This window comes from Danio rerio, chromosome 21 (genome assembly GCF_052040795.2).
Source record: "Danio rerio strain M-AB ecotype USA chromosome 21, GRCz13ab, whole genome shotgun sequence".
NCBI classification, from domain to species: domain Eukaryota; kingdom Metazoa; phylum Chordata; class Actinopteri; order Cypriniformes; family Danionidae; genus Danio; species Danio rerio.
In genome coordinates this window covers 17,341,473-17,369,146 of record NC_141041.1, presented here as the reverse complement: position 1 = coordinate 17,369,146, position 27,674 = coordinate 17,341,473, and the positions used below count along the sequence as shown (strand labels likewise).

At 34.8% G+C, this 27,674-nt stretch overlaps 3 protein-coding genes and 1 non-coding gene across 15 annotated transcripts in view; 3 read left to right on the top strand and 1 right to left on the bottom strand.

Annotated features, from left to right (window-relative positions):
* cyb561a3b (cytochrome b561 family, member A3b) overlaps positions 1 to 5,607 on the top strand; it is a 64,516-nt gene extending 58,909 nt beyond the window's left edge. For all 4 annotated transcript variants that reach the window (XM_087300098.1, XM_087300099.1, NM_001442514.1 and 1 more), the window contains 2 exon segments: positions 3,525 to 3,690; positions 5,235 to 5,607. In XM_087300098.1, the coding sequence (XP_087156224.1) occupies positions 3,525 to 3,690; positions 5,235 to 5,258 (190 nt within the window). In that variant the 3' untranslated portion in view covers positions 5,259 to 5,607.
* A 114-nt stretch (positions 5,608 to 5,721) lies between these two features.
* trnaa-ugc (transfer RNA alanine (anticodon UGC)) lies at positions 5,722 to 5,793 on the bottom strand. The gene has a single exon. It is a non-coding gene; the product is annotated as a tRNA-Ala (tRNA).
* A 304-nt stretch (positions 5,794 to 6,097) lies between these two features.
* Positions 6,098 to 17,434, top strand: zgc:193801. 5 transcript variants are annotated; one of them, XM_087300102.1, is made up of 9 exons: positions 6,209 to 6,395; positions 6,669 to 6,731; positions 9,634 to 9,832; positions 9,912 to 10,102; positions 12,817 to 12,987; positions 13,071 to 13,229; positions 14,403 to 14,537; positions 14,662 to 14,754; positions 16,575 to 17,434. In XM_087300102.1, exons 3-9 carry the CDS (start codon positions 9,730 to 9,732, stop codon positions 17,013 to 17,015), a joined length of 1,293 nt encoding a protein of 430 aa, XP_087156228.1. In that variant the 5' UTR covers positions 6,209 to 6,395; positions 6,669 to 6,731; positions 9,634 to 9,729; the 3' UTR covers positions 17,016 to 17,434.
* Positions 17,435 to 18,587: 1,153 nt separating this feature from the next.
* mzt2b (mitotic spindle organizing protein 2B) lies at positions 18,588 to 27,353 on the top strand. Of its 5 annotated transcripts, none has more exon segments than NM_001316933.1 (5): positions 18,588 to 18,658; positions 19,293 to 19,494; positions 20,792 to 20,943; positions 23,212 to 23,337; positions 26,377 to 27,353. In NM_001316933.1, coding segments are annotated over 4 exon segments (615 nt in total). In that variant the 5' UTR covers positions 18,588 to 18,658; positions 19,293 to 19,309; the 3' UTR covers positions 26,529 to 27,353.
* Positions 27,354 to 27,674: the final 321 nt, after the last annotated feature.

Sequence of the window (27,674 nt, the reverse complement as noted above, 5' to 3'; positions counted from 1 at the left end):
CATGTGACAAAAAGTATTGTCTATCATAGTTGGAAAGGCCAACAATATACTGTATGAGTCAGAACTACTCATTTTTGTTTTATGACAAAAAATATTAGAATGTTATGTAAAGTTTTCATGTTCCATGAAGACATATTGTAAATGTCCCACAGTAAATATACCAAAATTACATTTTTGATTAGTAAAATACATAGCTAAAAACTTATTTTGGACAACTTTATATTAATATTTATATATATTTTTCGAACCCTCAGATTCCAGATTATCCAATTGTATTTAGGCCAATTGTTGTCCAATTCTAACCATACAACAACGAAATAATGGCATTGCATACTTAAATACAACATTTAGGTAACTATTTTGTTAGAATTACATTTTAAATGGTAAAATTTTTAATACTTTACATCCTTAAAGTATTTTAAATTACCAAGGCTATTACTCTGTATTTTGTTGTCATACTAATAAATCTGAAAAAAAAAAGGGCAAAACATCTCAGTATGGTTTAATGGTCTTTTAGAATTATACTTTGCATTCAGGAGAATTAATAATTCCCACATGGAAAGAAACTATATGAGCATATATGCGCATATATGAAACCTATATATATATATATATATATATATATATATATATATATATATATATATATATATATATATATATATATATATATATATATATATATATATATATATAATTGAGGTGCATATATGTGCATATACAGGCCATATACGTTTTCCTGTATTGTTTCCTGTATACACACATAAGCCTTATATGTACATAAATACATACATATAACATAGGAAAACTGCCAATTTTATATATGTATCATATACTAAAAACCTATATTCAACTTATATGTTTATAGGTTCTTTCCGTGTGGGTTGTAAGGACTTTGTGTGCTTACAGATGAACTGGAAGTCTTTATTCATTAGAAATATTAACATGGTATATGACAACAAATGGTATATAGTCAATGCTAAATGAATCATTTCTTTTGTTCAATGAAACCAGTATGAATGATTCACAAACTGGATAGATCTGGAGTGTGTTTCCCTAGTGGTTCATTACTGAACTGTGCTTGTTAAATTACATTGAACTGTAATGACATTTCCTGCAATCGTTGTTGCTTTGGCTGTCAATTTTGACTCAGTGATTCTTTTGTGCTGTCCGCTTCCCCATAGAGAGGATTATCAATGAAGTAATCACTTAAAGTTTGGTCCATTCATTAAACAAATGGGTCATTCTACAGAAATGTCCACCTTTCTGCCCCTAGACTCAATGAAAAAATCCCCTTTAAAGACTCCTCTACATTTTAAAGTGTACTTATATTTTAAAACGAAATCTTATGTTATTTGAATAATGACACCTTTTTTAGTCTTCAATTTGGCACTAGTGATAATTGTTGTATGATTACATAATTACAAGCAGCACAAAATTGCTTATCCTCACAGCCAGCTTTCTTTTGAGTTCAAAAACGGATTTTTCTGCCATTCAAAATACAATAATGTTTTCATAATGATGAAAAATAGGATGTAAATGGCATTTTAAAAACTAAATGGCATATAAATATTACAAATTACATAAAGTAGAGGAGTTTTGTTACTGGTGCTGCCGTTTAATAAAATCTAGTATTCTGAAATAAAATCACTGGTGACATAACTTGAATTTCTTCTTTCTGTTTTCTAAAGATCTATAAAGAAAGGTCTATTGTGGTTCCACTGTCTCTTTTTAGTTAGCAAACAGTTGTCATATTTATCTCAGAATTATTTCATATGAAGCTTCAAGGTTTTGTTAAAAATATATACAATTAATAGTCATTTAATTTAAAATACATTTAATTTATTCAGTATAACTTGATTTTAGGCTGTGCAGTGGGTAGCACGTTCGTCTCACAGCAAGAATGTCGCTGGTTCGAGCCTCGGCTGGGTCAGTTGGCATTTCTGGGTTGAGTTTGCAAGGGTTTCCTCTGGGTGCTCTGGTTTCCCCCTCAAGTCGTGAAGTTTGCATGTTCTCCCTGTGTTCGCATGGTATAGGTGAACTGGGTAGGCTAAAATTGTCCATAGTGTATGTGTGTGAATGTTTCCCAGTGATGGGTTGCAGCTGGAAGGGCATCCACTGTGTAAAACATATGCTGGATAAGTTGGCGGTTCATTCGGCTGTGGTGACCCCAGATTAATAAGGGGACTAAGCCGAAAAGAAAATGAATGAATGAATAACATGATTGTTAACATGTGGTTAGATATCTTGCAGCATTTTGCAAAATGCAATTTTTATGAACAACGTTACTGGTGTTACTAGCACTGATGTTTATTTTCTTATGGTAACATCATTAAATATCATTATTTCATTATGTTTGCTGTTTCATTGAATCACTGCTGTTACTGTGTTTTTTCCCATCACATAAATTAAAATGTGTCACATGTGACAAGATGATCATTTTGCATCCATTGAATAAAGATTTAAGATTTAAAGGACTGCATCATTAATTTATAAATACTTTTCAGATATTTTCATAGTTATATATATTTTTTAAAGCATAATATCTTTATCTGTTACAATTGTTTTGTAATTGCAGAAAGTTACAAAAATTGAAACCAATAAATAATGAATGTTCAAACTTCATATACAGCCAAAAAAGTAGCCAGTTGTTTTTTGGCAAAATTTATGATGTATTTGATAAATTTGGATTGATTTTCCAGCCTGGAATGCAAAATCAAACAGCTCAGAATCCCATCCATTTGTGTTATAAAATTATTTCATAATATACAGAAATATTTAGATTAAGTTAGTAAACCTGAGTAATCTAACAGAATACATCATTAATTACTTTATAAAGCATCCAGTTTATCGTCTGTAATGAAATACATTTTAAAAGTAATCTTTCCAGACCTGCAGAAATCTCAATGTCTAAAAATTGTCCCTTACAACTGGTTTGGGGTCCAGAGTCACAAATAAATATGATGTATAGCAAGATCAATTTAACTCACTTTGCTAGTGGCAGTTAACTTAAGCTACCATTAGCATGTGCTAGCTAACGTTAGGTAATTCAGCTTACCTAGATCAAAGCTTTGATGATCTTTTGGACATAGAGTTGTCTTTTTGGGTTGTGGGTTTAGGAAACAAATGATTTAGGATTTAAATGAATTCCTTTGCTTGTCCTCATTCTACCATTTTTGTAGCACAAACATCATCAAATTGATACTTCCTGATGTTCCTCTTTTGTGCTTAAACTAAACATGTCTGAGTTCTGGTCGCTGTGCAGCTGATGCTTAACTGTCATTGGCTCATCTGCTTTCAAGAGAAGGGGCTTACTGATAGGTCAATTATCACATCCATGAATTCACTGCAGTTTATCTCATTCAGATAAATAACAGCTTTTCTTAACGAATTAGCTGTGTGGGAGGCTCATATTATGACAAACCCACCCTGTAATTGTATATTTTTCTTTCTTTTGAATGTTTTAACAATGACAGAGTTGTTTGTATCTGTTTCACTCTTCCTGTCCAATTGTGTCTCAGCAGAAATGGGAGAAATGGAAGCAATACAGAACCATATACGGCGCTGCCTGCTGAAGCTCTGTTTGCAAACTCATTAGGCATTTTAGTTGTTATTTTTGGACTGGTAGTGCTGAGAATTCTGTCCAATCATAAATGGAAGAACCCACAGTTTGAAAATGAATCTGACAGGGTGAGTATGATGTTAGAAGAGTTTCAGTATTATACACTCAATGGTCACTTTGATAGGTACGCCTTACTAGTGCTGGTTTGGACCCCCTTTTGCCTTTAGTACTGCCTTAATCCTTTGTGGCATAGATTCAACAAGGTACTGAGATGGTTCGCATTTTGTGGCATGACCACCATTCACCTTTTATGACCATCACCAGCAGCCTGAATTGTTGAAACAATGCAGGATAGATTTGATGCTTTTATGTAGTTGATGCCAAATTCTGACCCGACCAGCCGACTCATCAGACCAGGCAACGTTTTTCCAGTCTTCTATTGTCCAATTTTGGTGAGCCTGTGCAAATTGTAGCCTGTTTCCTGCTGACAGGAGAGGCACCCCGGTGTGGTCTTCTGCTGCTGTTGCCCATCTGCCTCAAGGTTGGACCTGTTATGCCTTCAGGGATGCTCTTCTGCATACCTCGGTTGTAACGAGTGGTTATTTGAGTTACTGTTGACTTTCTATCAGCTGGAATCAGTCTGGCCATTCTCCTCTGACCTCTAGCATCAATAAGGCATGTGTGCCCACAGAACTGCCGCTTACTGCATATTTTCTCTTTTTTGTACCATTCTCTGTAAACCTTAGAGATAGTTGTGCATGAAAATTAAAGTAGATTGTCAGTTTCTGAAATACTCAGACCAGCCAGTCTGGCATCAACCACCATGCCACGTTCAAAGTGACTTAAATCACCTTTTTCCCCATACTGATGCTGGGTTTAAACTGCAGCAGATCGTCTTTACCATGTCTGCATGCCTAAATGCATTGAGCTGCTGACATGTAATTGGCTGATTAGAAATTTGCGTTAACTAGCAGTTGGACAGGTATACCTAATCAAGTGAGTGGCCAGTGAGTGTATATTTTCAGTCGTTTATATATTCTTGTAATAATAATAATAATAATATACAACAAATAAAAATAAAATAATAATAATAATTAAGAGACCACTTAAAAATGCTCAGTTTATCTAGAGTTATAAATATAAAACGCAATTTTGTTTTATTCTGTAAACTGCTAGTTTACAGGATAAGAACGTTTTTGAGGAAAAAATGTCAGCTATTCTCAGATGTTTATATACAGTACACAAGAGTTTAAGAATTGGTTCAAAATCAAACCAAAATCAAAATCAGACTTTTCAAAAACATTTTAAAATCTCAGAAACATACTGTATCCCCGCAGATTCACAGATGAGGGTTAAGGCTAGTCCTAGATTTATTTTCATGTTTAAGCTGTCTTAACAGAAATAACCTGTAGTGAGATATCTTAAAATAATGTCAATTTTCTTAAACAAATTTTCATTTTTTTCGCTTCTCTTGATTTCTCCTCTTTTTTTTTTAATTTGTATGGAATATTTGTGTGTGTGTGTGTGTGTGTGTGTGTGTGTGTGTGTGTGTGTGTATATATATATATTTTTTTTTTGTCTAGATTTTGTAAGTTTTATTTTTTAAATGTTTGTAATCTGTAACGTGCAGACAGTGACTAAATTTCTTGTTTTGATTTTGTTTTATTTGTAGCCTTTGCTGACAGATGCCAGATGAAGAGATCAAGAAGAAACTGCGCATCGGAATTCAGCTTATGTTTACAGCTTTTACATCAAACCACCTGAGTGTCCATTTGACAGACTTTTAGTATACCTTGTCAGTTAGAGACAGACCTCTTGTGGTTAGCAAGAAAATTGCAAAACACTTATAATAACACACTTATTTTCTTTAGCTGTTAATCATTTGATGTGAGTTTATGTATTTTGGTTTTGTGTATATTTGCATGCGTTTTATGTACAGAACTTTGGTAATCATTGTGGTTTGTGAAAGTGCTATAGAAAGTGAGTTGAGTTGAGTTAGCAAGGAAATTGCAAGAAAATGTAACTCAATAAACCGTTCTGTGTACAAAGAATCCGTTTGCCTAGTATTACATATATAAGGTTTATTAATTATTGTTTAATTCAATCTCGTGTTGAAGTAGAGCTCATCTACAAATCTAACTCGTTTGATTTTCGAAAAGTGGAGATGCCGGGGATTGAACCCGGGGCCTCATACATGCAAAGCATGCGCTCTACCACTGAGCTACATCCCCTTACTTATCTACTTCACATGTATAGCGATTAAAACTTAAAAGCAGGACATGAAGTACATGGATATAATGAGTTATTTGTAGAAATTATCGTGATAAAATACAAAAAATGTATCCTTACATATTTATGGATACTGTATATCACGGATTTTTTAAAATTCTTTTCTCTGTGTACGTGCATCGTGACGGCATCCCTTACTCATCGAATCGGGTCCTGATTGGTTTACAATTACACAAAATATGATGGTGGCCAATGAAATTCATTTACGTTGAACTCTGATAATGCCATGTCGTCAACGCATTCATCGGTGTTATCTCGACGAAACCCGCAGGTGAATGTGTGTACACAAAGATGACGAACCACACACAGGCGCTCTGAAATGGTATGTTTCATAGGCTAAATACTACAACAACCGGTGGATTTTGAAGCGGATTTCTGTATAATATCTACAGCATGTCCGCTTTTGTGGTGAGTGGAAGTTTAGGCACGAAATGCTACGAGTTTTTCGTTAGCCTGCTAAAGTTGTTAGCTAAACTGTTCAAACGCTGCGTTCAGATTTGAACTTACTGGACCAAAGTGATTTAACGTTAGTGCAGAGTTCAAGGTTTGCATCATAACTTTACATAATTTTATAAAGACTTTTAAATTAACTAGTTGCAGGCCTTGTAAAATATGTGTAACGTTAACGTTGCCATTGTTACACATGCATTAGGCCCATTTAAGTACATATAATTCATCTACAACACATACGTGTATATTACCATTTTGCAAACGAGTTTTTTGGACTGCTTGAGATAAATGTGGTAATTATTTTTCATATGTTGTCAGGACCAAGTTTCATTGGTCGTTATTGAGCAGTTCTTATGTTTTCCACAAGGGGCTTTTAAAGATTTAATACCATAACAACATTTCAAGGTGTGATAGTCAAACAGCAAAATTAGTGTTGTTTTCAAATTCATACTTGCATGTGGTTTCAGACCGAATATTCAAAGTACCATGGCAAACAATGTAGGGAGCGTGTCACAAGTTGTCAGTCATTGTATGGATATGCGAATATAAAACTAACTTTACCTCAATACCGAAAATTACATAAATGTATTTTCACTTAAATGACCACTGTATGCTTTGATACAAGTGCCTGGAGTCATTTAGAGTCAGCATATTTAGTCTGGCTATTGTGAACTTTACGAGTAGGCATAGAGCAGCTATAACTTTTCCTTGTAAGAACAACTTATAAAACAGTGTGGTCAGGATTGGTGTTTATGTGCAGCTGTTTACATCAGACCCAACTGCTTTGCAGGATCTAAAAAATGTTTAGACATTACCAGAGGAAATATAGGCCTATGTAACATTAAATTAATTCTATGTGAAATATAAGACAAAAATACTGGTAATTTTCAGCTTACATGTTCTTAAAAATGTCATGCAATCATATATTTCAAAAATCAAAAAAGTCTGTGTGTGGTGCATACAATGCTGAGATTTTAAACAAATTCACATTTTTGGTTAATAACAAATGAATAATGCATTGGTTAAAATGTGACAACTTTCAAAACTGAATCAATTGTACATTCACTAATTAGTGAAAAGTTCCTTATAAGATACCATATTGGGGCTCAACAATAAGGACCGCCTGATGGCCCGAGGCCAGTGTGCGTAACACTCTGGACAAAAGACAGGATCGTTACTGGCCTGATTAAGCCATTGCTGCCTATGTCACAAAATTTGTCCGCAACCTTTTGTCAATTGTGTGCAAATACAGTTTTAGAATCGAGAAACAGTTTGTGTTTTTAAGCCTTCAAATGCTACCTTCTCTGTGATGTTTTGAACGCCATATTGCTTTTCGATTCCTCTTATCTTATTGGATGTTGTGAGCACGTTATTTTTTCGTAACAACCAGTACAGCGAAGAGACGGCAACATGGTGGCAACATCAAATTATGATGCTAAAAGAAAACATCTGTTTCTAACCTGGAATCTGAGATTTACGAGGGTACAACATAAAAAAAAATGAAGTGATGTTTTGTACAGTTTGCCCTCAGTTTGGCAGGTCAGCTACTTTTTGTTTTTTAATAAACTACCTGCACATTATCCATACTACTTTTTTTTTTTTTTTGCATAACACATTGAATGTTGCTCGTTATACATTTATTAACATTTTTTAAATATTTAAACTCTAGATTTACAAACATTTTGACACAATATTTAAAATATGTGGCTAAGAAATGGCTATTAACTTTTTCTTTTTTGGTGGTGCCAGTGAAAATATTGGCAGGCCAAGTAAAAATATGAACCAGTAATTCAATCGGGCCAGTAGAAAAAATCCTTATCGTTGAACCCTGCATATGGTTTTAGCTAAAAATGTATATACATTTAAAAAGCTGAAATGGATCCTGTATGTAAAAATAGTATTCAGATCTTGAATAAATAATGAGAGGTAAACAAACGGACCAGTCACTCAACACAGCTGTTTTTCTACAGCACTTCAACAGATGTGTTCTTGCGTGAACATTTATTGACCAGCAACTTCTAGTTATAGATTTTTCCCTCTTAAAGGAAAAATTTAAATCACATCTGTTTGTATTCAACTTTTTTTTTTTTATATTCCAGCCAAGAGCATCTGTCTGAAAGTGATTCACGGTAAAAAATTGGCTACTTATTTAGGTCACATTTTTATTTGGGGTAGAGTTCACACTATTGACTAACTATTAACTATAACTTTTGCCTCAAATAAGCATCTAAACTTGCTCTTTATTAATATTTAGCTTTAGCTTGGTTTAGTAAAGGGGTAGGATTAAAATAATTAAAATAGGGCTCCAATATGCAGTTGAATAATTGTTAGCCCCCCTTTGGTTTTTTTTTTCTTAAAATATTTCCAAAACTATGTTTAACAGAGCAAGAAAAATTTCACAGTATGTCTGATAATAATTTTTCCTGGTGAAAGTCTTTTGTTTTATTTCGGCTAGAATGAAAGCAGTTTTACGTAAAAAAAAATTTTAAGGTCAAAATTATTAGCCCCTTTAAACTATATTTTATTGATAGTCTACAGGGCAAACCATCATTATACAGTAACTTGCCTAATTACCCTAACCTGCCTAGTCAACCTAATTAAAACCTAGTTAAGCCTTTAAATGTCACTTTAAGTCTAGAGGTGTCTTGAAAAATATCTAGTAAAATATTATTTACTGTCATCATGGCAAAGATAAAATAAATCAGTTATTAGAAATGATTTATTAAAACTATTATGGTCAGAAATGTGTTGAAAAAAATCTTCTCGCTGTTAAACAAAAAAAATAAATAAATAAACAGGGGGGCTAATAATTCTGACTTCCACTGTATATTGCGATATGAATCCAATTTTACCAAATGACTTGAATAAATCTGTTGGAAAGAATTCATTAGTTTAGATTGATTGAGAATGTTTTCTTGGGAGTCTTAATAGTGTTGAGGTACAGAAATCTAATGTAAAACAACATGGTGTTCATTGTATAAATCAATCGCAAAATGACAATAATAATGTTACAAACCGCACTGTTGTTTGGTGTCTAAATGCTTATAACATCTGAAATTGTGAAAATATACAGATGATAAACTTTTGCTCTGTTATGGTTAAACACTGGAGTGACTTCACAAACCTCATGTATTCTGAATTGTGTGAGATCAACTATCCCAACTCAACATTGCACATCCTGCGACGTGACTATTGTGCATTGCAATATTGATGCTTAAACGATATATTGTGCAGCTCTAATTTGAAATATGGACGTTATGATCCCCAAACTAAAATGTGACTCTTATTCTTTATAATCTACCCTACATTCCTGTTTACATTTGTCTTTCTAGGCCCATCCGTCAGTTCGTGTCAGAGGAACCGAACACACTTACACTCCTGTGCTGTGTCAGGATGAGAAGTGTTTGGGGCAGGAGAAAGGTGTGCACATGCACTGCCCACTGTGTGCTGTGACCGAGGCTTATCAAGACCCGGTCATCCTTCGAGCTCACTTCCGCATCAAACACGTGGACAAAGGCATTGACTTTGCTGGTGAGGCACAGTATTGCTGTAGACTTTAGCATATATGATTTCTGCAGCCTCTCTCATAAACTTCTCTTTTTATGGACAGGCTTAAAAGTGCTGCGCTGCTGTATCCATTGTGAGATTGTAGGCACTATAAAAGGAGAAAAGAGGTTTAAAGGTGCACATTGGCACTGTTACCGCTGCAGAAATGGTTTCAACAGGAGGGATGAGGCCATCAAACACTATAAAACACACTTCCGAAATCCTCACACCACATTCCAGATCCAAGTCACGCAGGTAATTGCTGTATAACACTGGATTAAAGGTCTGTTCACAACAAGAATGAAAACTCATATAAATGAATGAAAAATGTTCTGTATTTTAAAAGCAAGTGCAATATTATGTCATCTGCCACTTATAATAATCTTTATCTACTAAAATTTATAATAGAATTTACTTTGATATTTCATGAAATTTGTAAAATCATTATTGTTATTTAAAAAAGAGCTGCATGATTATTAAAAGGTTATACTCTTAATTCAAACACCCATGTCATCTTCATTCTTAATGACCACAATTTGCATGTTCTCAAGAAAATCTGATTTTTGACCTAAAGAGAGCAGTCATCATGTATAGATTAAAGTAGCTTTAGTCTTTGTTATAAACATTCAAATGATCACAGAAGTAGCAAGATAACAAGTTAATCATTTAATATAGAGATTTATGTTGACAGTAGCAAACAAAATCAACTTTTGAAAGCAAGTTGGTGCTTCAAATGCAGTTTGCATGCCAATAAAAATGTATTTTTCACTTAATAATTTGTTCAGGAAATATTTCAAGGGTGTAGATTCATCCAGTAAAGAAACATATGAACACTATGGGCCCTATCATACACCCGGTGTAATAAGGCACAAGATGTGTATGGCACAATTTATTGCCATTTTTAGACAAGCGTGACCGTAATTGTCATGTTATGCACCACGTTGCTTCAGTAGCAAATCCATTTGTGCCACTTTGTGGACTCATGAGTGTTTCGGTCTAAAGAGGAGGTGTGTGAAGGCGCATTGTTGGCGCGTTGCTATTTTAAAGAACTGAACTAGACCCCGCCATTGACCAACCAAGAGCAGGTCTAATATAAAATGCATTTTGTTAAGATGAACTTTTCTCTTGGATGTGATTAATCATTTGTAAGCACTAATAATATGCATTATTTAAATTACATAATGTAAATAACATATCGTAATTTATGTAAATATATATATTTGAAGAGTTCATATGCAAAAGCCGCTAAACGCCACTTTCGCCAAAAATGAGATAATGACATTGAGTGAATGCTTTAGGCACGTCTTACACCATCAACAAATAGATTAGCTTCTAATCATCCAAATCCCAGCATCAGGGCATTCAGAAATAACAGTTTGTTGGCAAAAGCTGCTAAATGGCACTTGCCTTTGACAGCAAAAGCCGCTATATCCTGAGAACCAATCAGAAGGCGCGAATCGAATCATATGTTTTCAATTTAGCAGCGCGCTCATACGCCGGCTTTTATGAGGAGACTGTTTTATTCTGCTTCGATTTTAAAATCTGGAGTTTTATGAACTGGATGACCCTGTCCGACTGTCAATGAATGACAAATGAAAACTTCTCTTACCTTAAAACTCTGTGCATTAGAAGAAAAAGAAAACACAATGTACAGTTGGAAGTTTAGCATGCATTTATAAAGTTTTTTTGCGCAGCGACGCTACTTTGAATAAATCCGATTTACTATACATTAAACGGCAACTGCGTTTCACGAATAACAGAGTTAAGATGCCGTTCTTTTATCCCACATGAATGCTATGAGGATAAACAAGAGACCAAGACCTTAAGTATGGTGAGAATGAATGAATGTAAGCTTATAAAATTGTCTAAGAGACAGCCCCTTGTTGCCCAGTAGGCCTACCTTGTGTTTTATTTGCTAATTTAAGCTATTTTTAAAAAGATGAATATAATGTACAAAACTATACATTATTACTTCATATTACCTCTACATCTGATAAGCTTTTTATATTAATGGATAATGCACAGATAGTGATGTTTCACAATGTTTTTACACTACATTATTTGAATCTACCAAGCTTAGTTTACAGTGTTTGCAATCTTTACATTGCTCTACTCACATTAAACTTAATCCCAAATATCAGAATGACAACAGATTGTTAAGATTTAATTAATTTCAGTTTTCATGTTATTGATTATTGCACTTACTTGACAGATTTCATTCATTTTCCTTCTGCTTTTTTCCTGGTTCATCACAGTGGAATGACCCGCCACTTACTTGACAGATTTATATATGTTTTTGTTTTAGGTGGTTTGTGTAATGTGTTTTATGTTTGGTAAAATAATTTCTAATAGCATCTTTAGTGATTTTCAACTACATGTAATTACACTGTCTCATCCCAATAGGTGAATTTAGACGTTTTTGCTAAAAAAAACAAAAAACAAAGTGGATTTAGCTGGTTTTGACAATTTTTTTTTTACCTGGTTAAAAACCAAAGAATTGTCAAAAGAGACTTTTTTACATTTTATTTTATTCAATAACTAATAACCTTTTCATTACATATAAATACATTAATCTACATTGTTTAATTTAAATGATGCATATGATGCATGAAGCTGCATAAAAAAATTATCAGTATGGTGTAAAGTACTGTATATGTGTTATATAGCATATATATTATATGCTGTATATTGTAATTTAAGACAAACTGACTTCAGCATGTGATCTGATTCTAAATGGCTGACAGTTTACATTTTTACTAAAACCTTATATACAAATCTAAATAAAAACTGTTTTGAAAGTGATTCAGATTACATTGTATTTCTGTTTTATAGATGTAGCTGTGTTGGGCATTTGCAAGTTTTCATAATCATAGAAAAAGAACACATACTAATGGTCTGAATTAGTCTAAAATCTGTTGATTTTTCACTTTCATTATTGATTCTGTATAATGTTCACGCGTTTTCTTCAGAATGTGAACTGCCGACAGTATTACGGTGAAAGCTCAGAAGCTCATGTGAAAGCATATGAGGGGCTGGCAGTGGGTCTTGGACCAGGTGAAGATGGCACAAGCATTGGATCCATCTTAACACAGCCCATCCTGACCACTGGCACTGAAACACTACTGACTGTGGAGCCAAAGGTAGACAAACTCACACTGGCATATCATAGCTTTAGGTCATATTCATTACCAAGGATGAACTCTAAGCATTATTTGCCTTTTAGGAAGACGTTGAGAGAAATGGCATCCCATTGGGTGCTGAGGAAGAGGTGCAGTCTTCCCAAAGTTCATCTGATGGGACACAGACTCTTGTTCTTATGGATCCTGATGGACAAGGAAACAGTGTGATCTATGATACGACCACTGGTATTCTCACTGAACAGGTTATTATTAATCACTGATTAAAATGTTTTTATTAATGGTATTTCAGAATTAGATTACAGGAAAAAAATCACTTTTATTTGTCCTTTTATGTTATTTTGAATGCAATTTTTTATTATTATTAATTACAAGATTCAAGTAGCAGACTCCGAAATTCAGAGTTCCACATGAGGTTATTAATTAGCAAATAACATAAATATTACGAGCGTAAACAATAGGTGAGCAGGTTTCATTGTAGCCCTGTGTCCTAACATAAATATTTAAATGTATAAATAATTTGTATCATATACATATATATTTTATATCTGAATATAAATAAACAGGCAACGCAGTGGCCCAGTATGTAGTGCTGTCGCCTCACTGCAAGAAAGTCACTGGTTCGAGCCTCGGCTGGGTCAGTTGGTGTTTCTGTGTGGAGTTTGCATGTTCTCCCCGCGTTCACTTGGGTTTCCTCCGGGTGCTCCGGTTTCCCCCACAGTCCAAAGACCTGCTGTACAGGTGGCTCTAAATTAGTGGCTAAATTTGAAGGCTCTAAATTAGTGAGTGTATGAGTAAAATGAGTATGTATGGGTGTTTCCCAGAGATGGGTTGTGCCTGGAAGGGCATCTGTTGCTTAAAACATGTGCTGGATAAGTTGGCAGTTCATTCCGGTGTGGCGACCCCGAATTATTAAAGGGACTAAGCCAAAAAGAAAATGAATGAATATAAATAAACATTTGCTCAAATATATGCATGCATATGTGCATTTGTCTATGCATGTAAAATGTACACAGCATACACACACACACATATATATTATGTCAAAAGAAACTTTTTGTTTTGGATGTGCTTAATCATCTTTGCCCAGCAAAAAAATTATAGTTTGCGAACTTTTCTTCAGCAGCTAATCAAAGTAAAGGTATCATAGTCTATTATCATTTGTTTACCACAAAAAGTCAGACACCACTGCTTTAAACATTAATAACATCAATAATAAAAATAATAAATGTTTTCTTCAGCACCAAATCAGCATTCTAAAGGGATTTCTGAAGGATGATGGGATGGTGAAGGCTGAAAAGTGAAAATTACCCTTTGCCTTCATAAAATATTTTACTATCTAAAGTACACTAAATTATGAAATAATATGTAGTAGCAGTCTTAAACTTAATCTAAATGTATTGTTTCTGTAATTTTAGGAGGCAGAAAGTTTGGAGCAGACTCTGCTGCAGAAACGCCTCCTGGAGCTTCACCAGCAGATCGACACTCTTCATCAGGAGAAGGAAAGCATGGAGAAGACGCTACGAGCTGAGATTAAACAACTCAAAGAACAGGTATACTTGGAGCTAGTTTATTGTATTTATTTAATTAAAAAGAATATTGGTTACACAATTTTCCTTGTACACTTGTCTTGTTGTATTTAAATAATTATTTTCATCTGTTTAATTTCATTGTTAGGTCGCAAGCCTGGTGCAATCTAATGTGAGGATGTTTGAGGAACTGCAAGCATATCAATGCCCTGATCACACCCAGCAAAAGGTGGCCAAACTTGTAAGTGCTCTGAATGAGAAACAGATTGTATTGATAAATTATTATAATTATACATCAAGCTGATAGTAAATGGGCAACACAGTGGCTCTGTGGTTAGTACTGTCGCCTCACAACAAGAAGGTCGCTGGTTTAAGTTCTGGCTGGGCCAGTTTGCATTTCTATGTGTTCTCTCCGTGTTCGCGTTCGGTGTTGCAGTTTTCCAAACAGTTCAAAGACATGCGCTAAAAGTGAATTGAATAATCTAAATTGGCCATGGTGTATGTGTGTGAATGAGTGTGTATGGATGTTTCCCTGTACTGGGTTGCAGCTGGAAGGGCATCCGCTGTGTAAAACATATGCTGGCTAAGTTAGCAGTTCATTCCACTGTGGCGACCCCTGATGAATAAAAGGACTAAGCTGAAGGAAAATTAATAAATAATAGTAAGTGCAATATCCATATTGCAGAAATAAGTATGATACATTATATTTTAGGTGCCAAACATATATGTGTGTTGTATGCATTGGTTGTTTATCCAAATTTGATCAATCAGATGTCTCAGTAGGTACTGTTATCTAATGGATAACTGTCCAAACGGTGAATCTAAAGTGCCTCATAGCAAAGAGCTAAAAATAAATAATAATGGCAGATGTTGAGATAAGAAAAAGATATAAGTTGATGATGTGACAATACATAAATAAATAAACAAACAGTAGAGACCAGAGGAACATGACAACAACAAATAAAAATCTGCTGAGGCTTTCAGTCATTCATAGTGCTTCATGTAAATCATAGTAAATGTAAATGTTTGCACATTGACCTTTTTTTTTTTGCCAAAAATTGATTTAATTAATCACAATTTAATTGAATTAATTTAATTGATGTACATATCAGAAACATATCTACTTTGCCTGTTTATTTCATTATGATCATAACATAAAAATGTAAAAATAAAATAGATAATAATAATAAGAAGAAGAAGAAAAATAATATGTGTAAAACTCAACGTCACACATTTAATAGTTTCCCAGTATCGTGCCAAGTATTCAAAGTATACAAAGACAGTGCATTTATAAACTTTAGAATGAGAGTCAGTGCAACACGGTCTATGACTGAATAGTCACGCCTTCCAAATAAATCATCCAATCAGTATTTGATAAAACCATCATGTCATTGGTACTGTCGTTAAAAGCTTGCCTAGAGCTACATTGGCAGATCTAGCATGAAAAATATTCTTTTGTTACTCTTTAGTTATTTTGTAAGCTTAGAGAATTGGATGTTGCACTATTCAAGAGGTAGGAGCTGTACATGCATGACGTTTTTTAAGACTTGTATTAAAAAGGATGTATTGGGCAAAAATAAGGGGTTTAAGTGGTTTAAACACATTTGCATGGCAACTGACTGCATATATGACCAGCTTCTGAAGGCAAAAATGTATCAATTAAACATTTCATAAAAGCACTTCATAAAAACAGTCTGCTAAAACACTTTCATTGACATGCTCCCTTTCTACATGTCATCAGAGGGGAAAAGCCACACCCATTGGTACAATCTCTTACTCATTAGTACAGGACATTAGTTTTGTTTTTCAATCTGCTATTTGTAGCTCTGTCCTGTTTGAAAAGAGCACAATCTGATTTAAATGTAAAGTCACAGTCACAAAAATTGCACAATAAGAGTCAAACCCTAAAAGGGAGTTTCAAAGAGTGATAAAACATTATTTGTGGGGTATATTGAGCTTCATAAACACACTCACTGACTTATTTTACATCTTGTAAATAGGTCCCCTGTTAATGCACTTTGTTTAAACTTGCATACTTTCTTCTGTCTTTGGTACTGTTAGATGGAAAGCCTTGAAGCTCAGCACAAGGAGCTCCTGCAGGCTCAGTTGGCTTCACTCAGAAGGGAGATCATGTGCGGGACTGATAACGGCATGGCAATCAATGGCCACAAGGAGGCACTGGAACTCAACGAGGATTCAGAAGAGCCACAAACTGCAGCCATCAGTGGACCTTTAACAGGACTGGAGGACATGGATGTACAGCTACACACAGAGCAGCATGAGACACTAAAATCCACAGAGCTGGAGCTAGTTCCATCCGATACAGTGGCCTGTTTGGAGAGCCCCAGCTTGGACTTAGAATTGACAAACACTGGTTTAACTACATCAAAGGTTTTAGAGGATAAACAGGAAGTGTCTTTGTCCATCGAGGTATCAAAGAAGCGCAATTCAACTGACGACTTAGAGGAGATAGTTGAAAACAAAGTACAAAAAATAAGCTGAGAGTCTCACTCATCTCCATTCCTTTTTAAAAGCTTTTACAAATTGATGTTATGTAGGCCACACATTTCCAGATCTATAATCTGTGTGTATTCTGTCATTTGGCAAAATATACATGATTCCATAATACGCTTTTTTTTTTTTTACCATAAATCTTTTTTACATTTTTATTCATGTTTGTCAGTGCTATCTAATGCAATGTACTTGTGCTTTTAAAGACTGGATTGGGTTTCATTTATCATTGAGCGTAAACAGACTTGCTACTGATCATAATAGAAACATTGTGCGGCGAAGAGTTATTAGCTGTGGAATAATTTAATGTAAGGATGCCAAATCTTGAAGTTCTACACCCATAGTGATATTTAATAATAACCAGTGTTTATTTATTTTGAATTAAATCCCAGAATAATTATTGACTTTAAGTTAAATTGTCCATTTGTTTTTTACAGATGATATCTGTTGCTTTTCTAAGTGTAATCTGAAATTTTCTTCAAAAATGAGCTTTTTTTTTTAAAGTCTACTGTGTGTAGGTTCAGTAATTTCACTTAAACACAGTAAAAAGCATATTCATTCCCTTGAAAAGTGAAATTACTAAACTTACATGCAAGGTCTGCAAAAAATGCTCATTTCAGAAAAATACAACTCAGATAACTGAGCTTGGAGGACTGCATCCAAACATCTCTGCCATAACTCAAATCACTTATTAACAAAGTCATCTGGAATGGCAAAGGAAGCCTTCTGGCAGTACTCACAGAGTTCATCAAGATTCTTTGCGATCATCTTCTTTGCTTCCTTCATCTTACCACAGACATGCTCAATAATGTTCATGTCTGGTGACTGGACTGGCCAATCCTGGAGCACCTTGACCTTTTTTGCTTTCAGGAACTTTGATGTGGAGGCTGAAGTATGAGAAGGAGCGCTATTCTGCTGAAGAACTTGCCCTCTCCTGTGGTTTGTAATGTTATGGGCAGCACAAATGTCTTAATACCTCAGGCTGTTGATGTTGCCATCCACTCTGCAGATCTCTCGCATGCCCCCATATCGAATGTATCCCCAAATTATGATTTTTCCTTGACCAAACTTGACTGAATTGTGTGAGAATCTTGGCCCATGCAAGTTTCAATAGGTCGTCAGCGGTATTTGTGATGACTGGGATGCAGCTCAACAGATGATTCATTAGAGAAATTGACCTTCTGCCACTTTTCCAAATGATCAACTACAAGTCAAGTTATTATTTGTATATACATGCATATGAGTAGTATATAATAGTACTACTTGTATACTCATACATGATATATGTGTTAATGAGTAGAATCAATATAACTTATTTCGAAATAACATGTTTAAAACTACTACATATATATTTTTATTTATTATTATTATTATTCAAGTGTATATAAAACTTATATTAAGTATATATTTTAAAAGTTTTTAATTCTGGAACCGACTAGTGTGCTGATTTTCCAAAAAAGAATCGCAAAGCGGGGTAAATGTTTGTTTTCTTTGCCACCAAGCACCACCTTGAAGAAGATAACCGCTCATGATTTCTCCAGACCTCGTGGTGGCAGCACATCAAATGTTCAGGTTGTATCTACCGAGACAACAAACGTAGAGGAAGGAAGCGGGGAATTCACCATTGCACTGTTGTGAGTATTTTATTCAACAAAATCCTTTAATTTAAAAGCTTAAATTACACTTCAGTTTAAAATACAAACATGTATGGAACAAGAAAATGCGGTGATGAAATATATTATGCAATGTGTATATATATATATATATATATATAACGTTAGCACAGTCACTTGTATGTGTATCTACCCTGGTTGTTATTGTTCAGCATTTAGACATCCAGCCTATCAGTATTTGCTTTAAATAACGTTACATTTCAGGAAAGACATTTCACGACAATAAATTAGTTTTGATATGTGTAAGTTAACTTGCAGCATTGGTAAGGTGACAGATAAATGCAATACGTTTTGTGATTGCTCTCTTGTGTGTTTGGCTTTATATACGCACATTCGAACTTTCTATAATTTCAGAAAAATAATATTTGCAGATTCTAACGTTACATAGACAAGTCATTTTAGCAGCCAATTACTACCAAAGTAACGTTACACTGTTCACAGTCAATTAAATAGTGCTCATGTTATTTTGAAGTCTTACCTAAATGCCAAAGTAGCGTGGTAAACAATGTAGGGACCGTTATCTTTTACAGTTTATGGTTACAATGAACGAATGTGCAAATATGAATTTAAATTTACCTCAATTGTTTGTTGTCAGTGTTTGAGTTGAGGCGGATGTCCCAGACAGCTCAGCCCGCCGCCATGCCCTCCGCCCCGGACTCTCCCTCTCTGAGCGTTAATGTCAGTGGGAATGTGCAGAAATACAGCATCAAGAAGAAAAAGGTGTTAAACGCAGAGGAGACTGAGCTTTTCGAGCTCACCCAGGCTGCAGGGGTGGTCATTGATCAAGAGGTTTTCAAGTGAGTCACTCAAAATGTACATGTAAACCTGAAAAAAGAGCAAAAGGAAATCCTTACTGTAATTAAAAAATAAGGGTCGACTGTGTTTTGATGTTTGTGGACTTTTTAGTGTAATGTAACCTTTCTAAAATGAAATGGCTACAAATTAGTGAAATAATATTCAGTCATTCAGTGCAACAAATGAACCAACGTACTGATTCTGACCCATGCTTTTAAAATTCATAAAGTAATAGTATTGTCATTGTATTGTTTTTCAATTGATAAAATATATGGCTGGAAAACAGAAAAACAATAATAAATTAATAGGATTTCAAAAGTACTCCTTAAATAAAAAATAATAATAAATACTATGAAACATTTAAATGGTACTTTTGGATAACACTATATCAGCCAAACAGTTTTAAACTCATATATATTAATATATATTTTTTTCATTAGCAGCAAATCATCATATTATTATGATTTCTGAAGGAATCATGTAACATCGACTGGAGTAATGATGCTGAAAATTCAACATTAACAGTTTAAATTACAATAATAAAAAGTTTTCACTGTATTTTTGATCAGATAAATGCAGTTTGGTGGGCAGAATAGGCTTTAAAAACAAACAAACAAACTAAAATGTAATGGATTTATTGAACAATGTTGTCTCTTAACTAGGGTTGCACAAAATTTACATATTTAAAACCATAAAGCATGCACTGCTTATTTCACTTTTATCTTTGCTTTATTGCATTCATCAATGCTTGTAGTTCATTACATGTTATTCTCAATTCACTCCCCTGCAGAATTATCCCAATCAATCAAAATTAACTAATTTGATCACACTTTAGGCACCAATTCACATTAATAACTAGTTGCTTATTAGTATGCATGTTCTTGAGGTACTGGCTATTAAGATATTAGTACTCATAAACTGCATATACTGCATGATCTTATTCTACATCTCTAACCCAATCCCTAAACTACCTTGAAATCCATTCATAAGGAGAAATTAGGAGTTTTGAAGCAAAAGTCATATTTAATAGTTTGCTAGCAGCAAGAATTGAACCTTTAAATGAAGTGTGACTAGAAATTCTTTCCAAATTGTACTATTCAGTCTTTTGGGGAAATTTTATAGAAGAGTGTAAACAGACAATATGTCACAGAAAACTCAAATATCACAATGTTAGATTTTTCCAACATCATGCAGCCCTACTCTTAACCCATACATGTTGCAGATTTCATTAAAAAAAAACATCTTCAAGACTCATTTTATGTGTCTCATGATTTTAAACACTGTCCTGCTCTACTACAGGATCATAGTGGACCTACTGAAGATGAACGTTGCGCCTCTAGCAGTCTTTCAGACTCTAAAGACCATGTGTGCTGGACAGAAGGTCTCTGAAACATCCACCGGTGACGCATCTTCAACATCTCACACCACTGCTGTCCCTACGGAGTCAAGAGGTGAGTGAACAACATGCTAAAACTATGGAGGAAACAGACCAAATCATAATGTGCCACAGTTTTACATAACTTGAGCTGAAAAGTAGATGAAGTCCAACTCAAAATAACATCTGTCTTATCCTGCAGGTGATTAGATCTCTAACTTTGAACTGGAATCAATTTCTACATAGGGATGTGGGATATTTATTGACTACAAGCTGACGTTGTCCAATATTTCACTCACTTTTGCAAAAAACAAATAAAGGTGTATCTTCATAGAGCATCTCTGTGTGATGAAGCCTTTTAGATTACATTTAGAATAAAGTAAGTAGTAATATCACACAATCAAGACTGGCAATTTTCTGTGTGTGATTTGCAAACATGATATTGATTTTATAAGACGGTTCATTAAACTAGAAGATAATATTGAGCGAGTTAAATTTTAGACATCATTCTAGTTTTGTCAAAATACCGTAATGCCTCTTACCTCTTACAATGCATTTAAAATCATAGATATTGAATTACTTTTTGTTGTGATACGGTCTCACCCCAGTCAAACAATTTGGTGATAATAATACAATTTTCACTGATGCACACATCTCTTCTTTTTCTCAACTCTCTCTTCTTTTTCTCAACCCTCATTTAAGTTACAAACAAGTTGTGAATCAAAAGACATGTGAAAGAGAACCAATTAAAGTGACAGGGCAAAATATTCCTGCTGCCGCCTGTTTTCATCATTATTAATCAAACAATAAAAGGACAAAATCACTCACTGCTCTTGACTGAAGGACTTTTGTAGCTAAAGTGTTTTTCTGACAGTGAAGATGCTTAAAGCACAGTTTGTTTCATATTTTTATTCTATTGCATTTATTTCCCTTTGCAGAGAGGAAAATAACTGTATATATGCAGTTAAAGTCAGAATTATTAGCCCTCCTGATTTATTAGCGACCCATTTCCCCCAATTTCTGTTTAATGGAAAACATTTTTTTAACCTATTTTTGAACATAATAGTTTTAATAACTCATTTCTAATAACTGATTTCTTTTATCTTTGCTATGATGACAGTACATTATTTTACTAGATATTTTTCAAAATGCAAGCATTCAGATTAAAGTGCAATTCAAAGGCTTAATTAGGGTAATTAGGCAAGCCATTGTATAACAGTTTTATTCTTTAGACAATCAAAAATATTTATTGCTTCAGGCGGCTAATAATATTGACCTTAAAATAGGTTTCAAAATATTTAAACCTGCTTTTATTCTATTCAAAATATAACAATATAACAAATAAGTTAAACGTCATTTCAACAAAAATTCACTGGAGGGCGAATCATTTTGACTTCAACTGATAATCGTTTTGAATAATCGTGATTACAATTATGACCAAAATAATCGTGATTGATTTTTCCCAAAAATTAACAGCCCTAACAGAGATAATATGATTTTTATTCTTGGACAGTAGAGCCTTATTTAGCATCTTGTAACAAAGGGCATATTAGGTTCCTTTTAAGACAGATATTTGCTGCAACTAAAGCCCTGCTCACACTGTGGGATTTCAGCAACGATTTGGTCATCTAAGACAAATTTGAAAAATCCTTAAAGATTGCTGAAATCCTTGGCTAAAAATGTTAATCTTTAATCGTTGGTTTGACATGTTTGCAGACAGGCACTGAGTGCCCGTTGCGATCAGATTTTTCCTCCAATGAAGTTCTGGCAGTGTCAGAAGATTTCGGAAACTTTCCTGCAGTGGGACAACAGCTGCAAAGAGTGTCAATCCAAAAGCCAATAGGAGCTTCGAATTTGATGTCACAATCCATGCAACAATTCAAATGTCCGCAGGAAAATGTTAAAACTTTTTTTTCCTTCCTGGTTTTATTATTGAGAAACACTGTGTGCAAAATTGCAGCTACAGATTGTTTACGTTTCCTGTGAGGAATCATTTCAGAATGCGGGATAGTGAAAGTGTCGTGTGGATGACGTTAAACTCCGGTGGCGTTTTCTTCCCTGTTTGGCACGTCCTGATTGTCGTTCAGTTTGACTTCATGACTGCTGAGATCTTACAGTGTGACATGGGAGCCATGTTCGTGCAGTCTGACATGCTACAGTCATTCGGGTTATAAAAGATCGCACCGTGTGAGTCGGCCTTTAGAGCCGGTTTTCTTGTCAATTTTATTTACATGACAAGCAAATACTTATTATCACACAAAAAAGCCTCCCCTCAGCCCCCAAGATTGATTTGTGCTAGTGTTGTTCAAACCCTTTGATAATCTGTGTGTGATTCCTATAGAAGAGGAGAGTGCGGCTTCAGGAAAGAGCTCTAAAACCACAGCCCCTCCCTCTTCATCTGTGTCCCGCCCACCAAGGGGAGGGGCTAAGATAGTTGTCTACAGCGACTCGAGCGCTCCTGTCTCTCAAGGTTTTTCTTCTCTCTATCTTTCTTTTCACTTCGTTCACTCATACCTTTTTCTTTTTCAAAATCTCAGTGCTTGTGAGTTCAAGGTCTTCTCTTCACTCTCATGAACTATTTCCGCACATTTCTCATACTGACAAAACTAATTCCTGCCTCAGCTTCATGTTACAGCGTGTCTGTCTCTCATTCTCATGCCTCACCGGTTGTGTCTGTGATTTGCGGATTCAGTGCTCTGAATACGGGGGTGAAATGCCCCAGATCTGCTTCCTTTATGTGTCTCGTGGACTGTGACTCTCATCCAGCTATAGAGTCCTGTGCTTCTCATGGTAAATGAATGTCTGTTAATGGTGTGTGACACCGTAATGCACTAGTAAACCAGCATCCTGCAAAATTGTCTGCCACCAACATTGAAAAGCATGCATGTGACTGTCAACTTCATAAACGGATGGTTTTGTCATTCCATCACTGATTTTAACACTTAATGCAACTTTGTTTTTGTCTTGTTTTTCTGTGACCTTCATATGTGATTTGCTCTGTCATTTTGAGCCAGTTTTAATCAAACACAATTTGGAGATTTAATGTGATGATTGAAAATAAAAGTCTAAATGCTATGAAATGCAGAACCCAATTTTTTGAGTAAAAAATATAATTTTATAAAATTAGACTTAAACATACACTCCCCGGCCACTTTGTTAGGTACACCTGTACACCTGTCTCAACGCAAATTCGCAACGCAGCTCAATGCATTTAGGCATGTAGACATGGTCAAGACGATCTGCTGCAGTTCAAACCGAGCATCATAATGGGAAAGAAAGTTGATTTAAGTCACTTTGAACTGGCATGGTTGTTGGTGCTAGACTGGCTGGTCTGAATATTTCAGAAACTGCTGATCTACTGGAATTTTCACGCACAACCATCTCTAGGATTTACAGAGAATGGTCAGAAAAAGAGAAAATATCCAGTAAGCGGCAGTTCTGTGGGTGCAAATGCCTTTTTGATGTCAGAGGAGAATGGCCAGACTGGTCAGAGCTGATAGAAAGGCAACAGTAACTCAAATAGTCACTCGTTACAACCGAGTTCTGCAGAAGAGCATCTCTGAACTCACAACACGTCCAACCTTGAGGCTGATGGGCTACAGCAGCAGAAGACCACACCGGGTGCCACTTCTAGAATGAGAGATTCGCATCATGGATGTGCAGCCGACAAATCTGCAGCTACTGCGTGATGCTATACTGTCAATATGGACCAAAATCTCAGAGGAATATATCCAGTACCCTGTTAAATCTATGCTACGAAGGATTAGGCAGTTCTGATAGCAAAAGGGGGTCCAACCCGGAACTAGTAAGGTGTACCTAATAAAGTGGCCGGTGAGTGTATATTTAAAATGCCATCAATATCAGGTTGAAATAATACGATTTAATTAAGTTTCACAGGGTATGAAAAGAAATTATCTAAAATATACAGGGCCTTAAAAAGTCTTAAATTTACTGAAATATTGTGTTGTGTGTCTTAAATCATTTTAAACAGGTCTTAATTTTCCACTGTCCAAGTAAAGCTTCCCATTTGGGCCGACATCCATTCAGTAACCAACAATCCATCTAATAAAATCAGGAACAGAAAACTCAAAACAGTTACACAGTTCCTTACACAGTTGTTATCTTCCATTCATACAAACACTATTTACTGAAATAAGGGGGAGTAGACATACTATTCATAAATAGACATGAAACTTAAGATTTATAACAGAAATCCATTACAGTAGGTTAAATAGAAGTTATACTCAAGCAATTTGGACCAAAAACCCACAAATATATATTTTTGGTTATTTTTTGTAATTGCCTTCACAATAAATATACAGCGCATGCAAAAAGTATTCATAGCACTTCAGACAGGTGTGCCAAGCTTGTGGCATCATGTTAAAAAAGGCTTGAGGCTGTAATTGCTGCCAAAGGTGCATCAACAAAGTATTGAGCAAAGGCTGTGAATGTGATTTTTCAGGGGTTTTTATTTTTAATAAATTTGCAACAATTTCAAAAAGATATTTTTTCACATTGTTATTATGGGGTATTGTGTGCAGAATTTTGAGGAAATTAATCAATTTCCGCCAGAATCATCATTAGTGTTGTATACCCTGTATATAAGTTAAAGATTTCATTCAGAATGCTCTTAAAAGGGTTTTAAAAAGTCTTAGTTTTAACTTGATGAAACGTGTAGAAACCCTGGATTCAGGAATATGATCTTTCTAATTGCTTTCCAGTGTAACTAATTAGTTATGAACATTATGATCCTAATTTTCTGTAATATGAGGTTAATACATTTTTTTTCCTATGCTGTAAAAAATGTCAACTGTATGACAGTTTGCTTTGATTCATAACAAGCACTTCATGGCTTGTGTGTTGTGCATTAATTGTAGAAATAAAAAGATCAATATTTCCGTTTATTATTATTATTATTAGTAGTAGTAATTTCCAAAGCTTTACTGCATTGTAGTTTAAATGATAAGTTCCTGAAAATAGTCCCCAGCTCTGGAACAACGTTGTGTAATTTTACTGTTCCTTCTTCAGCCATGGTACAGCAGCAAAATTCCTTGGCGCTGGAATGAAAATAATAGTTCTTTTCCATATCAACCTAGAAAATAGCAGCTTTTCATTTCCCATCAGTCAAAAGTGCACAATGTAACTACAGAAGTGTCAATTTTTATAGGAAAATGATCAAATATCTTTATGCATCTTGAAAGATGCTATTGGTCTAATCCGATTTAGTGATTTATGCTAAGCTAAGCTAAAAGAGCTCCTGCTAGACCCACTGAATGGATTAAAAAAACTGTCAAACTCATCTGTGTAACTCTCGGTGACTTGTTAAAATAGCATGTTTCCAAAAAAAGTTAGTGTTCCTTTAACTCACAGCTTTTAAATTACACTGTGCAAAAGTCAAAACTGCTTATTCCACCACAATTTATCAGAGGCTCAAAATGATAGCGTGTCGCATATGGATGCATTTTAATTGTGATATTTACATGCATTTGGTTTGTTCTTTGTGATCCAGTGCGCAGTAAAACGAGTTCAGGGCAAGGGGAGAAATCAGCAAGAGAATCTTCCAGCCAGCGAGTGCCACGACAGGTCAGCGCCACTAGAGGGCAGAAGAGCACCAAGAGCTCCGGCAGCAGCAGCTCTTCTTCACAACTCACCTCCAACTGAACCAAACAACACAAACACAACTCTTCTGTTACTCTGGAATTGACTGAAGCTTTTCACACTAAGCTGAAGGTATCAAGTCATTTTAGGGTTGTCTCCTTGGGTGTATTTTCAGTGTTTGATAAAGACTTGCACTGCGGCAAATTTGGGTCTCTGTTTTAGAGACTGGAATTTTACCATGTTTTCAGCAGTTTAGTTTACACGTTCACACCAAGACATATTGAGAGGAGCACAGGAAATCTTTGTCTTTAATGTTGCGCTTCTGGTGTTCAGTAGCTTGAGGGCTCCTGTTAAGCAGATCTGGTTTAAGATTTTGTAAGGCATGGTAAGTTTGTGTCTTGCTGGACATTTTTCCACTTGTAAAATTGACTTTTTTAATACATTATTTCTGTTTATTTATCTCTTTTTTTGTGCATCTGCATTTTTGAGTAAAATATTCTCCATCTTTCAAAGCTAATTATTGTTTTTGCTCTATAATAATTAGCAAGACTAGTGATTTAGACTGGCATAAGGAATACAAATTTTATTTTTTTGTTTGTTTGTACAAAAAACCTCCTCATCAACATTGAATTTATTTTAAAATGTTATGATTATTGTGAACATTATTATGATTTAAAAGAACTGAATTTTTACTTTAAATAATCTATTGTTGCTGAATTTTCAGCAGCCATTAATTCAGATTTCATTGTATTTTGATCATTTAGAGATCATGCAAATATACATTTATTTGGTTTTATTTTAATTTTATATATCTACTGTCATAATTGATCTATCATTGATGGATTATCCTAAGGCGTTCAATAAAAATATATACTAAACATTTTCTTCAGTTTGGGAATAATAGTGTTTTGTGGATTTCACCTTGTTTTCAACATTGATAAGTGAAGTTTGTTTATAAATGAATTTCGAGACGATCAAGAATGTCACTGGTTCTAGTCCTTACCAAACCAGCCGTTGTTTCTGTGTGGAGTTTACACGTTCTTCCTGTTCTCACGTAGGTTTCCCCCGGGTTCCCCGGTTTCCTCCCACCGTCCAAAAACATTCAACTTAATTTAATTGACTAATCCAAATCAGCACCATAGACATGCTCCTAGTAAGTAGTTATCTCTTAAGAGCAATCACTATCTGTTTATTGGCTACTACAGCAGG